The 16,637-nt window shown below is 43.0% G+C and overlaps 1 protein-coding gene across 5 annotated transcripts in view; it reads right to left on the bottom strand.

Annotated features, from left to right (window-relative positions):
• Positions 1 to 16,637, bottom strand: part of zfhx4 (zinc finger homeobox 4) — a 288,103-nt gene that overhangs the window by 27,876 nt on the left and 243,590 nt on the right. For all 5 annotated transcript variants that reach the window (XM_044175586.1, XM_044175583.1, XM_044175584.1 and 2 more), the window contains one exon: positions 10,161 to 10,395. In XM_044175586.1, the coding sequence (XP_044031521.1) occupies positions 10,161 to 10,395 (235 nt within the window). The remainder of the gene's footprint in view (positions 1 to 10,160; positions 10,396 to 16,637) is intronic.

Below are 16,637 nucleotides of genomic sequence, written 5' to 3'. Positions count from 1 at the left end.
CAAATAAACACACTTTACTGAGAAAAGATGCACATACACCTGCATGCACAAACAAATACACACACCTAAGTGAACTAACACAGCATAATTAACCTTCATCCGGGAAAAGTCAGAGCGGCCTTATCTGCAAACTTGACTGTGCATATGGGTGTGTGTGTGTGTGTGTGTGTGTGTGTGTGTGTGTGTGTGTGTGCTTGTGTGTGTGTGTGTTGTAATTACACCATTAGGTGTGGAACTGATTGACTTCAGATGGGGTTGGTGGAGGTATTATTCTGGACAAAATAAGTGAGTGAAAGGAGTGTGTGTGTGTGTGTGTGTGTGTGTGTGTGTGTGTGTGTGTGTGTGTATGAAATGTATGCTTATTTAAGCTTACAAGCAGATGTTTTATATCCCCACTGTATTTATTTGTGATGTGAGTGTGTATGTCTCTTCAGGTGCTTCAACCCATGTGGCAATGTGCGAGTGTGTGTTGATGTTCAAATTTGTGTGTGTATTTGTCCCCACGGGCCTAATCAGGTATCAGATACCTTTTGTTTTGGGAGCTCATTGATGGATGAAATCTTTATCTGTGCTATTGATCAGGAGGGCGCGGGTCCTAAACTGTCTGTCTAGCTGCCTGCCTGCTCCAGCTCTAACAAGATTGCCAGGGCCGAGTATATCAGTTAACATTTAATCAATGGCAGCTTAAGACACTGGGGCTAAGGGAAAGAAGCCCACCGTTTCAGCCCCCTGCCCCAAACCATTACCCGGGATTGAAGGAGAACTATACTTGTGTGTGTGTGTGGGTTCCAGATGATTACAAGGGATTGGGTCTGGTTGATCACATGTCTTCAGGGGACAGAGGTGTGTTTATGAGTGTGTTTGTGCGTCAGTGTTTACAGGCATGCAAGTGCTGGCTTGTCAATACACGTTAATACGTCAAAAACGCCACAGGGGGTGGTATGTGCTACGCTGCCCACGCCGCTCTGAAGAAAATAGGAAAACTGAATGAAGTGACTGATGTGTTAGAAAAATTGCCATTTAAATCAAGTGAAGGCTTCAAATTGAACACGCCTGTGTGAAAATACAGAGATATGACATATAAGGCAATGCGTGATTTTTTTTTCTGCCTCGCTTGCAAAAAGCCCCCTGATGGTAAAATGCAAAGAAAGCAGAGTCAGCAAAAAAGAAATATGATCTGCTAGACTTTTTTTCTTGCTTTTTATTTTACCATCTTACTGTAAACGAAACCCCATCAGATCTAAGAGGCAGATCCTTCGTCTCCCATTTCAAATTTTGTCTTTCATTTTCTTATTCATTCATCGCTGGACCTCATCATCATCAAATCTCATTTTGAGAAGATTAAAGATGTACTTACAATATTTGCCTATTCACTGTGTGTGTAAGGTTCAGAATGAGTATGTCGGTGCATATGTGTGCGCTTGTCAGGGGGTTGCTCTGACGGGGGAAGCCCCTCTCACGTCCCTGCCTTTCGTCCAAAGCCTGGGAGATTCCCACCACCAAAAATCAATGTGTGTGAGAGCATATGTGCGCCTGTGTGTGTGTCAAGGTTTTGTAAGACAAATCTCTCCAGCGTGCGCCGCTTTAGTGCTATTGAACCAGGCTTCGATCACTCGGCCACTGTGAATAATGCAAGGGAGGCTACTGCTCACTTACAGCACAGGATGCTTGCATGTGTGTGTGTGTGTGTGTGTATGTGTGTGTGACAGGATGGTCCGTTTTTCTTCTTGCAAATGCAACAGGGCAGTTCTTCGACGTTCCTCCACTTGGCCCTCTTAATCTCGTGTCAGATACAGGAACTCCCACATTGATACTGTCTCTTTGAGTGTGTGCGCCACGTGTGTGTGTGTGTGCGGGTGTGTACGCTGGAGGCTTCTACAGTAGACGGGAAGAGCTTAACTCAAACAGACAGCTCAGGCCTGCACTTTGACACACCCTGACTCATTACATACAGCCGGCACACAGTGGAATATTGTCATTAAAAAAGACAATTAGATATGAAGTCAAGGGAGCATCACTTACACACACATGGACACACACGCCTGCAAACACGGGCCACAGGAAATATAGGTGAACACACTCTCGTCTTCATATCCCCAGGTATATGAAGCGGAGATATTAATAATCAGGATGTTACAGAGTAATTAAAATGATTCCAAATGATGAGTGTGTGTGTTTCTGTTAATTAAGCTGAATGATTTGATATGACACAAACCATAATGCTTTAATGGTGTCCCATACTTGATGACTTGATGCGGCTGGAGGGGACGACAGTTGATGGGGCTATAGGGAGAGACAGAGTGACACACACACACACACACACACACACACACACACACACACACACACACACACACACACACACACACGCAAAAAAAACAGATTCAGCTGCTCATAGGCCCTGCCTAAGAGGAGCATCTCTTTTTTCGACATAATTATCTGTGTCATCACTTATGAGGCAATTAAACAAACATCAGTTCGTATTTCCTCTCCCTCCGTCTCTACTCTCTTTTTATTCCGCTTCCTCATCCTCTTCTCTCCTGCCATCTGTGCTCCCATCGCCTCTCCTCTGCTCTTTTTATTTAATCTTCTCCTTGCTCCTCTCCTCTCCCTCTGCTCCTCTTCCTCTCCTGTGTGACTCCAGACAAGGTTTCAATTTCAGCATGCTGATTGTCTCATTGCCGACTCTATGCATGTCTAACACTTACTGGCACTCTGGGGACCAGCAATACACACCATAGAATGCCTATTACACTCCCACACGTTTCTGGTGAGTGTGTGCTCGTGTGTGTGTGTGTGTGTGTGTGTGTGTGTGTGTGTGTGTGTGTGTGTGTGTGTGTGTTTGTGTGCAAGGGGTGATGAGGGTGTAAAATGCCTATTACGCTGAGAGTCTGGTCTCTCTTACACTGGAGAGAATTCTCTGGCGCCTAAAGAGCAGAAAATTGCAACGCTCCTCTTCCTCACTCCCCATTAACCTGCTTTTGAAACAAAGGCCTGACCAAGGTGTGTGAGTTTGTGTGTGTGTATGTATGTGTGTGTGTGTGTATCCGTGCCCATTAGAACTATGCGCCATCATGGGTAAAGCACCTTGTGGGCCCAACCAAGCAGAAACACCAGTGTCTTTCCTGCATAAACAATATGTTCTCTTTATTTTCTATTTTATTTAACCACTTTGTACAGGCTACTTTTTGCATACTGCAGTATTTTAAATAACAGCATCTTGTGTTTACCATCTTTTTGTCTCTCTATTCAGTCACCTAAATTTTGTAAAATGTATATTTTTATGCTCTTAAATGAACTTGTCACTCATTTCCTTCTTTACTTCCGTCCTTCATAGAAAATGGCAAAGGGAGATGGCATCTTATGAAGAGCTTTGAGATGACTAAAGCAGCGGGCATATTTGTCTAATTTGCACAAAGACATCCACATCAAAGCACAAATCAAGAGCCAGGCTCGTTCAATGGATTTTTATCAGTCTATCCATTTCTTGTTCTTTTTTTCCAGCATCCTTTTTCTTCTCTCTGTCACATTCCTCTTTCTCTCTATTTTCAGAGCGTTATTAGGACATGATAAAAGCGAAAGGGATGTCATGACATGGGACCCCCTGTTAGCATTAGGAGGTAGGAAAGAAAATGAACGAGAGAACAAGGGGGTGGGGGGAAAGGGAGAGAAAAGATGAAAGAGATTTGTCTGGAAATTATTGCTCACAAGGCATTGATTCTCTGCTTTAATCTCACACAGTGTGCTCAAATTTCCTATTAGGGAGATGAAGAAAAGGAGAGAGAAGGAGATGGGTCTTATTCACATAGGTGGGGAGGTGAAACTTGGCATGTCTCTCAGTGTTTCTTTGGGCAGACAAAACACACCATTTCCTTTATTCTGGAAAGAGAAGTGATGTCCAGAATCTTTATGTTTTTACATGTGCTGTCTTGCTTTTAGGCCATTAGTCTGCTCTAAGTAAATATTGGAGAGCTATTGCTACTCAACCGCTGGAGGGTCACACTCACACGACAAGCCACTGACAGCTGCTATAGCTGCAAAGCTTCCTCCGGTTAGCGATGATTAGCCTTGGCTATAGGTAATCAATAGCTGCTATCAATTCCATACCTCCAACTGATGGATGAGGTAAAGGAGAGTGAGGAAGAAGGAGCAATAGAAGGAAACAATTTGTTGCTGCTACATGGAATTGCAGAAATTCTACTTGACAATACTACCTCCTAAAGTAATGTTCCTGCTTTCTTCTTTGTGTGAGTGTATGTGCATATAGGCTGCCTTAAATGTCCATCTGTGAATTGAATCATCGTGGTCTGAGATTAGTGGCTGCTTGGACCCAGTAAGCGTATTGCCTGGTTACCGTGGCTCCGGCTCCACACAACCCTCCTCCCATCACCGGATTGTTTGTCTTAATGCTGTGTGACATGGCCCATTGTTTTGTCCATCTGTGGTTAAGAGTCAATGGACAGAGGGTGTATGAGGGGATTGGGGAGAGAAAAGAATGGAGGTGAGGGAGAAGAAAATAAAGAAGAGCAGGGAGGGGTGGGGGTGGGGGGGAGAGACAAGATGGGGAAAAGAGCTGAAAGGTGAAAAAAATATTTAAAGAGAAAGGTCGGAAAGAGACTGAGAGTAAGGGAAAACATGCAATAACCCTTTGATTTCAGTATGGTCCTCAGACTTTACATTCTCCACTTCCTTTTCCAGGACCTTCCAGAGACTTTCAGTTCCATATGGAGTGGGGCCTTAAGCTCTTTGTGATATCACCAACGTGAAAGACGTCCTGGCTATGTGACGCCAGTCCCCTCTTCAAAGGGTTAAGTCATATTTAGTATGCGTCCTCATAGCCCCACAGCTTTGTATTGTAAATAAGACTAATGTGGCATTGGTCAGGTATGCTAATTCAGATAATCAGCGCAATTTCTGCAAATTATAACTGTCAGTGTGGTGGGCACAGAACCTTGGCGGAAAACATGAGGAAACAATTTACTCCGGGTAATACCCCTCCACCAAAGAGCTGCTCAACTCAAAGAAAAACAATCGGCCTGAGCCCATACCGCCCCGAAACACCATTTCAAAAATAGTTTATGGTGAACGAGGCTCATTTTTTTCTGAGGCACAAGTCAGCCTGCTGCCCTTTTTTTTCCCTATGTGCACACACAGACCGCAAAGTAATTATAATTCGCTTGGATGGAATTATTCAAAAAATGACCACATCTTTTACTCCCTCAGCCATAGAGAATATGGTTTGGGGAAATTTGGGGTAAATTGCTACTTGCCGAAAATATAATAATATACATATATAAATGTGTCTTATTTTGATTTGACAAATGATTTAAAAAGCAGTGTATTGTCTCCAACTAATTGTACAGCAATAAAAACTACATATTTCACAAAAATCCTCTTGGGTAAAATCACATCACTCTCATCAGAATAGCTCTCCCCAGGAACTGCATTTTACTCATGTTGGGCACATAAAACAACATTCCAAGTTTTTATTATGCGAGGAATGGATCCTGCTTGACTGAAATCTGTGGACTTTACCTTTTATGTAAGTAACTTCCTGTTTCGCAGTAAATGAGAAAGAAAAGGTCACAAATAATGTATCAACTGTAGATAATAAGCTGTTTGTAAGCAAATCAATATGCAATATAATTGGCTGCCTTAACCTATTAAACATCTAATCTAAACATAGATATTGAATGGATAAATGCATCTGTGGGATGGCATATGCAACAGAAGCACAAATCAGTTACTAAAACAAAATTGTCCTTTGATGAGCCAGTCAGCTTGTCTCACCTATTACATTCTGACTTGAAAAAGAAAATGGCCACTACTGCGCTAACTCTAGTGGTTAGCTAGATCTGGGTGTGTGTTGCATCCTTTCTCTCACTCCTCCGGCCATCCGTGAATGTTTATGTAATGGCCACAAATTACTGAGACAAACCCTGGAAATAGACTTCTGTCTGAGGAGAGACCTTCTTGAAAAAAAGAAGAGAACCGCTGGAATGGCGAAACCACCCCCACCACCCAGAGGAAAAAAAGTATAAGATGAAGGAGTGAAAGTGAGGGAGGAGGGAAAACCTAATACCTCAAAAGATGCTTTGGTGTCATCACATCGAAATGCTCTTCGAGAGACAGTAAAGCCCTTTACCACATTGAAAATTGAATGATCATTTTTGGTGCTTTTGGTGCTTTGAGTCAGTTTAGACACATACAGTTTGGGTTGGGTAAATTTGGAAACAAGGAATGTCGGCGCACTTGGAAACAAGCAAGATGGCACACTTGCGCTCTGCCCATGTTCCATCACTTACTGCTGGACACATATACACACTCATACAGGGGTAATAAGTGTCCATTAGGCTCAGATTTTAGCCTACAGCTGCTATGTAAATGGTTAACACAGCTAGACTAATTTGACTTAGACCAAAAATGTCCCAGAGACTTATCACTCAGAGAAAACAAAAGGCCCTGGAAACACACACACATGCACACACTCACGTATACACACACACACACGATAAAAGTGTTGTTGGTCTCTCTAAGTCAGAAGAGGTCTTTTGTTTAAAAGGGGGACTCAGACAAAGAGGGTCCTCTCCCTCCTTCTTTAATGCATGTCGGGGGGGGGTATAGAGGGATGGAGATGTGTGGGTGGTGGGGTGGTGGAGGGATAGATGACAGGCCGGGCTCTCAGAAATAATTACCTCCATAAGATCCCATCTCTCTTTTCTTTTTGTGAGGGACAGAGGGAATGAAAGGGGAAAAAATGACAGAAAGTAAAGTATGCAGAAAAGGCCCTAGTGTTTCTGCTTGGTCTGGCTTATGAGGAGCTTTACACATGATGGAGCACATGGCTAATGGGCGAGTATACACACATAGAAAAACACTCATGCACACATACACAAACCTCCTGACAGTGTTCTTTATGGCTAAACAAATGGTCAGACAGTGGCAGCAACAGAAAGAGAAAGAAAAATCACTGTAACAACTAAACTTCAGAGATTGTTAGTCTCCAAAAATCCAGCTAAACAAATTGTTCAAATTATAAAATGATGATGGAATACCCATGACTCGCAATCTGTCAAATTTTTCTTTTTCTGCTTGAATTTTACTAAACAGCTCTGTTCAGGACGTAACTTCATTATAGAGTGGAGAACGGCACAAAAAAATCTAATTTCTCTCACAACTTTTGGACAACCCTCAAAGCAAAATGGCCTCCAAGTCCTCCATGTTGAGAGGCAATTCATTTATGCTTGCTCTTCTGATGCAAACTGGCATTTTTTATAAACTCAATTTTCTTTAACACTTCTTAATTGTACACAGAGAGGGACAATTTATCTCATCAATGTAGGCACAGTGGGCCTTTTGTCCCTGAAAGACACCACTGAAAAATCATGGTAAAAAGTTTTTGCTGTACAGTCAGTAAGAGTGAGTGCCTGCACATGCACAAGTACATAGGTACACACATACACACACACTTCACTCTCACTTCACTATGGTGTTTACCTAGTATAAAGGATGAGACGACTGGGCCCAAGTTCGGGGAATTACAGACTCAAAAGGATAACAAAGAGTGTAAGGTTCTCAAATAAACATGCACCAGCAAACACATCCATTGACATGGACACAATGCTGTCCAGCAAGTGTTGCTTGTACACTCCTGTCTTTGTTCAAAACACCTATACCCTTACGGTGTGTCTCTGCAGTACTGTATCCTTAATTAGGCCATAAAATCAGCATCAAAATTGTTTAATGAAAGCCATTCACATGTACATAAAGTCCAGAGCATTAGAACTCTTATTCCCAAATGGGCCTATAATTATCTGGCTCAGTGCCAGGTCCCAGGCTTTAAGAGAAAGATACCGGTCAGCACTTAAATTAATCTTTTTCATACCAGTCTCTAATGAACAGAAAGTGCTCGAGTCAGGAGTTGCAGCCCCAGAAAACTAACAGCACACATACACACGCACGTACACACAAATAAAGGGTCCTTAAACTGAACACTGGCTGGAAATGTTGCCTACTATAGACCCTTTTCCATTGGTGAAAACATTCACATCATCTATCACTATAGGAGCCTAAAGCAGCTATAATATACCTTCTCTTCCATATAACATAACCTACTGTAGCATGTAATGTTCGCATGTGTTGTTGTGTAATATGAAACACAATGACCTCAGCAGCTCTTAAAAAAGCAGCTAAAAATATACATACAGGGGAAAAAACATGTTCTATTTGACTGCAAAACTATAGAACAAGAACTTAACTTTCAGTGTTTGATCTCTGGTTGAAACACTCTTACTCCCCCTTCTGCCTACACCTGCCAAATGTGTATGGTCTACAAGGAAATACCTTTGAAATATTTAACATGTGCCTTGTGAAAGAATACTTTTGTTCACAAAAAAATTATATAGAGTGGGCAAAAGGAGGGCATCCAAAAAGGTGGCTTAGCATTTTGGACGCTGCCAGCGTCCGCTTAAGCTTTGCACTAGCTTCCTCATGGAAATTCACCATGTGGCATCAAAGCCAAGGTATAAAACGAGGGCCCGAGCAACAAATATGGTGTGTTTTAAGAGTGGAACATTTGAAATAGGTGCAGCGGGTGACTATTGCTTTTGACAGGTTTAAAACCTGGTTGTGCTCACTGGTTTGAGATGTAAAAAGATGAGGAAAAAAAAGGCATGAAGCCGGGCTTGTGTTCTGGATGAAAAAATGGACAGGAGCAGGAGAGAGTGGGAGATGGAATAAGCAGGACAAAAAAGGAGAGAGAGAGAGAAATACAAAAAGAGAGCGGGGGGGGGGCTATGTTAAATGTACGGTAATGATTTATCTAAGCATGCTTTTCTGCTGCACCCCAAATCTCACCGAAACTTTGATCCATGTGAAATTAAAACCAAAAGTACGCCGGCAACAGTCTCCATTTCAGGATTGGGAGCTCTTCTTGTGTGTGTGTGTGTGTGTCTGTGTGTGTGTGTGTGTGTGTGTGTGTGTGTATGCTGGGATTCACATATGTTTCTAAGCGCTGGGCCCCCATCTGTTTTGGGAGTACATGTACAGTATAAACAGGACACTTTGGGGAGCACAGATTCAAGTTGAAATACACATATGCGCTGACACACACTCACACACACTCACACACACACACACACACACACACACACACACACACACACACACACACTGATGGATGTACGGACTAATGCAATGCTGGAATGCTATTCAAAATGTGTTACCCCCCACCCCAACCCACCCGCTCCTTCAGGTCAAGCAAAGCAAAAACAAGTTAAGCGCTCATTTTCTCCCGGCAGCATTAACATAGGGATGACTAAATAATGGACCCTGACTCTTAGTCTTCTGGTTTAAATTACAGCGCAGCCCCCTCCCCTTACACCCTGCAACCCTCACCAACCATCCAACCCCCACTCAAAGAAAAACGATTAATCTTTTTTTTTTTTCTCTCTGAATGTTTTACAGTTCTGTTACACTTATTAGCTGCTGGCAGGACGGAGAGTCTTAAATGAAAGCCAAATTGCTTTGGTCATGAGAAAGGAAATGAAAGCTCACTCCAGGGAGAGACTGTGTAGCCGTAGCATACGTGTGTGTGTGTGTACGTGTGACTAACGTATGTGTGTACAGACCTTTTCACTATAAGATACTCCCAAGGTGAAATTTCATAAGCTGACTGCTTGCCTGCCTGGGATGTCCCTGTGCACGGGACACTGTGTGTGTGTGTGTGTGTGTGTGTGTGTATGTGTTGAAGATATAAGCGCGGCAGCCTAATAGGAACAGTATGCTCATTTTGGAGAGATTAGGAGGAATGGACGGGTCTGTATCGAGAGACGTGATCTGGATATGAAGGCCAAAGGAGGGAGGGAGGGAGGGAGGGAGGGAAAGAGGTTTGACAGAATAAAGAGGGAGTGGTGCAAGAAAAGAGAAGTAAAGAAAGATGGATCTGACTTCAAATGAAGAAAACTGACCACCACAACTGGAATCAGCATTTAACTAAAATCACAAATTTGAAAAGCAAAAGCACAAGCAAATAGAACATTTTAAAAACAGTCAGGGCGTGTGTGTACTGCACCAGAAAGAAGACAAAAAAAGCATGAAATGTGAACACAACCCCAAAATAGCCTAAAAAAACAAAAAACTCAGGTCAAAGAGGCACAGACCTTGGCTGGCGGGGCACTCCTTCACATGGAACAGTTCGTGAAGGCTCAGTCCATCCTCGTCACCTCCTAGGCCTTGCTGGTGCAGCTGGAGTTTCCTCAGTCCTTCGTTCTGCTGGTGGCGAGCTGAGCGGGCGTGCTGCACTAGGTTGAGGCGAGCCTTGGTGGAGTAGTCACACAGTGTGCAGTAGTAGACACACGATTCTGGGCTGTACGCACTGTCCTGCTTCTGCAAGAGCTGTGGAACAGGAGAGAGGAGAGTGCAGATGTTAAATGGTGTTCATCTTTTAGGGCATGCTGCGGTCAATTCAAGAATTCTCACAGCTACATTGATTTCCTCTAAGCATTTTCATCATAGTAGTGTTTTCAATAATTGTGATATTACAAAGATATTTGGGTGAATTTCAATGCAACAAGTGATGCTTGTCTGCAAAATCATGTTCATAGTCTTTTGTGCTTTATGGTTATAAAAGCCTTCCCTTCTACTCTGCTTCCAGTTTGGTTCCAAAATTCCAATGCCCAGAAATCCCATTTACCTGGCTTCAAACAATCCAGCAGAACGGCAAATGGGTAACACCTCAGCCACTTAGAACATTATTTTCTACAGTATATGTTCTTCACTCTTTGCACAGAATACCCAGTAATCTTTGGTATTAGATCGCTGATAATTTCATTTAACATTTTACCACAGTGCCACAGTAGTGCTAGTAGTGTAATAGTGGGCAGTACTACAAAAACCTACAATTGAGAGCAATGATTAAATCCTATGGACAAAGACCATTTTGTTTAATAATTTCAAATAGAGAGAATACTATTAACACAGTAACAGATGTTCAGACACTACACATTACAAATTAACTAGATATGTTTTAGGCGACATAAAGCTTAAAAACACACAAAGAGTCAGATAAGGGGTTGAGTTCAGAACACTATTTTTGTCTTTAACATGCACATTGTCCAACTCTCCTCATTGTTTGCAGCTACAGGGGTTTCTCATTCAACGTGTGCTGTCAGTTGCAAGCCCTTAATTTCCAGTTGCCTCTTTAATGGCATTGCAGCCATGCAAAGCTACCCCCTACCTCGATGTGTGCGCACGCACAAACACACACAAACGCACGCACAGCCCCCATCCCACCTTGCCCTACTCCCATACACCCAGTCAAGCCAAGCATATCAAGTGTGCCTCTGTTGTTGCTGCCGGGCTAATGAACAATGCACAAAAACAAAAGACCAGGCCAAGCTTTTATTATCTGATCCTCTGTGGAGGGAGAGGAGGGAGGGGAGGGAGAGAGAGAGAGAGAGAGAGAAAGTCACAGAGAGGAAAAGAGAGCAAGGCAAAGAGACAGAGACACAGAGGTGCCTCATGAAGGTTAGTTTATGCATTGTTAAGATTTATTCATACAGCCATGTGAGAAACAGGTGTTCCATGCATGAATTAATACACGTAATGGCGTGTGTGTGCATGCTAACCCTACACTGTCTCTCATGGCTCCTATATGAAGATGTTTCATTCTTGAAGCACATGAAAAGTTAGCTAGGTAATATTTTCTCCTGAGCATTGTTGCATCACATTATATGGAGCAAGAAGAGAGAGATTGGGAAAATGTATGTGTGGAAGGAGTGCGTGTGTGTGTGGTGGGAGGAGTGGGGCAGATGGGGGGGGGCACAGTTAGCTGCAGGTGTGTGAGTTCTAACCCCCCTCTTCCCTCTTCCTCCTTTGACAAACAGGGATTAGCAACATAGCTACAGCCGCTAACACATCTTTTCTCTCTGTCTCTCCCTCTTTCTTTCTTTTGTAGGAAATCTTACAAGGTTTTTCTCACGAGACGGTGGGACGTCCCCTCGCAGTCAGAGGCCCTTTCAGAAGTCTTAAGTTTTAATTAAGTCGGAGTTGTCAGAAGAAAGCTCCCCTAGTCCAGAGCTCAGGGCCATTAATTACAGCTATCTTTGTTTCTCTGTGAAAAGAGGCCTCCCTTGCTCCCTCTCTCTCTCTTTCTTTACTTCTTTTCTTTCTTCCCCTCCCTCCCTCGCAGGAGAACTGGGCTGCTGAGCCTTACTGTGGAAACCACACACACGTGTGCTCACGGAAGCAAACGCGCATACTCACTTGCACACAGCACACACAAACATGCATACACATGAAGGTTTGAGTTCATGTCTTTTCATTGAAATATAAACTTTTCTAACTGCCTCGCCTTCCTTTGGAGGTTTTTCGGGCACATCCAACTGGTAGACCCTGGGGTAGACCCAGAACACGCTGGAGAGTATTCTTACATACTTTATTCTGTCATGAATCATTATAACTTCAGTATAAAAACAAGAATACTTCTCACTGCTGCATGGTATTTGTTCTTTTCTCTCAATCGTGTCTGGATTCCACTCCAATATACAGGACTTTTATATCATGACCATTCTGCTAGAAAAGGGGGCTACTAAGAATTGAATGAAAAACTAGTAATCAAACATGGCCTTTCTTTCCTTCAGTGATAACCTTCAGTATTACATTAACAACAGCTACAGAAGAAAAGCTCATTGTAAATGTGGCATGTTTTGTTAGTGAACATGTTCATTTTCTTTAGCAGAGAAGACAGGCATGATAGTTGAGAGTCTTATCAGGAGAGATGGGGTTTCATTGGAATCATCCTTGATAGGTTCCAGTGGTTCCTAATGGCATGGTCATTAAGGTAATTGCACTGGTTCGAAATTAAAATTTTCATATAAATAAGTAGTGGCCTAAAATACTTAACATCTTTCAATGTCCTAACTTATATTCTATTTGTTTTTAGGATATGAGGCTTGGGCTGAGAGTAGCTGGATGATACACTGGGGGTTGAACCAGGCTGCCAGATAGGTTTAGGCCTAATATTAATTCTCTCCCCATCAGCACATTCCAGAGGGTTTGTTTAAGACCTAAACTAGAGGGCTGTCTGTCGCTCTCTGGCACTCTGCAGGCCTGAAATGCAGGCGGTCTGGTGATCACAGGCCAGAACATCCATGATTTATGAACTTTTAAAGGAGCACTTTGACTCCTGCCAGGCGTGGGCTGTGTAATGCATATTCAAACACACAAACACACTGTTCCTGCTCCTGGGTTTGCGCCTGTGTGTGTCTGCTTGAAATGTGTATGTAATTTATGCTGCAGCTGATTTGTGTGTGTTGTATATGTGCTGTATGAGTGTCTGTGTATGTGTGTGTTGTGTGTGCAGAATGGCAAAAAGGCCCATCCCTGTCAATATGGCACCTCTCCAGAGTGCCTGGTGGTTAATTGTTGGGGATTAGTGTTTGGCAAACAACCAAATAAGCTAACACTCCCTGTGGGCCAATCAAAATCAGCTGAACAGTACTCCCTGGGTGGACCTAAACATGGCACAGACGTCTCTGGATGGTGGAGGAGGTGCACATACACACCCCCATACACACAGAATGCAAATTATGACACTCGGGACTTCCTGTTTACCTGTCAAAAACACAACATTGTCAGCCCTGCCGATGACACACACATACACACTGGGACTTGTATGAGGAAAGGGAGGGAAAGTCAATTTGACAGGTAAGAGAAGCTCCCTTGTGTAGTGGTTTGCTGCTGCTATGGGTGTGTGTATGTGTGTGTGGGGGTGAGGATGACAGAGGACTGCATTCATTATGCAGAATGAGATGTTTACAAAACACCTTTCTCACACACAGATAAACACATGCGCACACACCTCCCCTCCGCTCGCTCCCTGGGTTTGTGGGGACGATAGCAGCACTGCTGTCTTATATTCATTTGTTCTATCTGTGGTGACAAAGCTGCCTCATTAACTGAATTCTTAATAAGCCAAGGCAAAAGACATCTCCTCACAACTTCTTTTATCTCTCTGTGCATGTACATGTACGTGAGTGTGTGAGAGAATGTGTGTGTGTGCGGGTGGGTGTGGGTATAATTTCCACATTTTTCTGATTTTACCTAACAAGTGTGTTTTTGTGTCTGTCTATAATTCAATCCTGCATTCTTTTTTGTCTTTGCCTGTGATTGTGCGTGTGTACTGGTAACATGACAATAATATTTTGAAAGAAGCGCAAAGCAGTGGGGTTGTGTTTTCCTCCATAAACCAAATGAAAAATTAGGGTATTCAGTGCAAACATGACATTACCTGTCATTAAGTGTAGAACCAGGCAGCTAATGAACACATAGTGAAAATAAGAACCCTCCACTACCGCAGCTGTGTCTTAATAACCAGTGTGTGTGTGTGTCAAAGCATGTGTGTACACGTTTTATACGTAAAGAATCAGTACATACAATCTGTTTTCCTTTTTGTGTCTGCTGAGAGTATGTGCATGCATGCAAATGTGCATCCCACACATTGTGAAAATGAAAACCTCTTTATCGCCTTTCATCAGTGTTTTTTTAGGGGAAGCAGGGAGCTTGTTGTTGGATATACCTTCTTTTTGGAACGTCACCAGCTTCCGGTGCTATCCCCTGGGCCTCCAGGGGCCATCGGAGACAAAAACAGCCCCACTTGGCCCAGCAAATAACAAAAGCGTGTTTTGTTCCTTGAAAGTATTTTAAACACATACCAGTGCTGCCTGGAAGGCTGCCAAGTGTAGAATTCCATCAGTGCTACCACCTCCCTAACACATGTTACTGCTAACCGCCGCTCAGCCCCCAAGACATAGATGTAACGCAAGATCACTGCCAATGGATTCGCTGGCAGACTGCACAGCTGAAAAGAGATGCTGAGGGGCCAGGTATGTGCCACCTCGCTTCCACAGATAAAGAGAGCAGCAAATATAGTGTATAGAGAGACAGATTCAGTGCTGCACACGCACAAAAACAAATATGCAAATAGAAGCCACATACAAAAACTGCTGAGTGCACATTGCATATGCACACATATACACACACGATGCACCATGCATCTCCTGCCCCCCCTTACAAGGCCACTGTGTGTGATTTAAAGATGGTGGAGACACAAAACAATCCCAGAAAAAAAAAAATCCCCCACAACCCACCCAACCTTCTTTTCTTTCCTGATGCTCCTTTCTTTACTACCAAAGCTCTCACTTTCATAAATGCAAAGAAAAATATTTCCTGGAGCTAAATTGCCTCTCCTGTTTCTCTCAGCTCTGCCTGCTGGCAGTCACATATGATCACAGCTCTGGGGCCTGTCCATGAGGTGCAGGGCCTGTGGATGAGCTTAGCTTAGGTCACCCAACAATAATAAGCATCCATTGCATAAAGGCCGGCAAGCTAATAAATGAATTATCAAAATGAGTCTTTCATACTAGCTTTCTGCCGCTCTTCTCCACTTCTGTGCTGTCTCTCTCTTTTTCTCTCTCTTAAACTTCTCTCTTTTTTTCACTCCATGTCTTCTTCATTCCTCTTTGCTATTTGTCAGCAAAAACAAAAGAGGAAGCAATAGTGATAGGGCTTTGCAAGAGCTTGGAAAATAATGTAACTCTAAAGTCCAGTTAATGGTCTTGCCTTCCATTTTTCTGACTCCCACACATGGACACACAGTCACTCACACACACACAGACTTGTAGCAGTGACGTAAGTGTGTCTGACATATGGGGCAAAGGTCAATATGAAGTTCACAGCTTCCTGACCTCTGGTCCCTCTCTTGGAAAAATCCCTTCTGACTATCTCTTACTTTTTCTTTCAGGCACACACACATAAACACAGACACACAAGTTATGCATACTAGTGCAAAGAAACAAGGGGAAAGAACTATCCTGCTGATTTACAACATGATCCATTTCTTCTGGTCTTAGTCGATGAATGTGTAGGAAATACCTTTTTTGAGTCTCAAAGCACAGTCGGCATGTATTTTTTATTGTACTGACCTAGCAGTTGGGATTCTATGAGACAGAGAGACAAGGACAAATCTTACTTACTCATCGGTGCATGTGTGTATGTGTGTTAGGTGTCTTGAAAGCCAGCTCACCTCCACCCCCCATGAAAATGGATCAGTATTTACATTAGCATTAGATTTAGACAGCATCGCTCAGCCACTTACTCCCTATTAGCAATCCTGACCTTAGACCATTAGGGTCTAAAAGCCCCCGCTTGTCTCCATTGCCGCCAGGTGAGACTGACCAGACCTTCCCATTTCCCTAAACCATGTTGCCGCTGAGATTATCTTTTCCATCGGCTCACAATGGGACAGAGATCATAAAATGCTCAGATCAAGATCATCGAAATGCTAACATGCTTATGGGATTATCTTTTTCCAATGCTGTGCAAGGGGAGGGATATTGCTGAAATACTAACATGCTTTTGGGTAAGGTTCATCATTTTCCATTTTTCCCAACATGCAAAGATGCTTTTGGGAAATCAAGACAAGGCCTAATTGACAGGATCTATGAAGAGAAAAAGAAAAATAAAGGGATTGAAAATCTGGGGCTTCAGTTTATTGGCTGGTACCATCAAAGAGGTTTGTACTACACTGATGTTGTTATATTTAACTAAAACTGAAAGGGAAGAGAAGGGAAAATAGC

The sequence above is a fragment of the Siniperca chuatsi genome, linkage group LG19, assembly GCF_020085105.1.
Source record: "Siniperca chuatsi isolate FFG_IHB_CAS linkage group LG19, ASM2008510v1, whole genome shotgun sequence".
NCBI classification, from domain to species: domain Eukaryota; kingdom Metazoa; phylum Chordata; class Actinopteri; order Centrarchiformes; family Sinipercidae; genus Siniperca; species Siniperca chuatsi.
The sequence above is the reverse complement of the archived record's forward strand: the minus strand, read 5'-3'. Positions and strand labels throughout refer to the sequence as shown.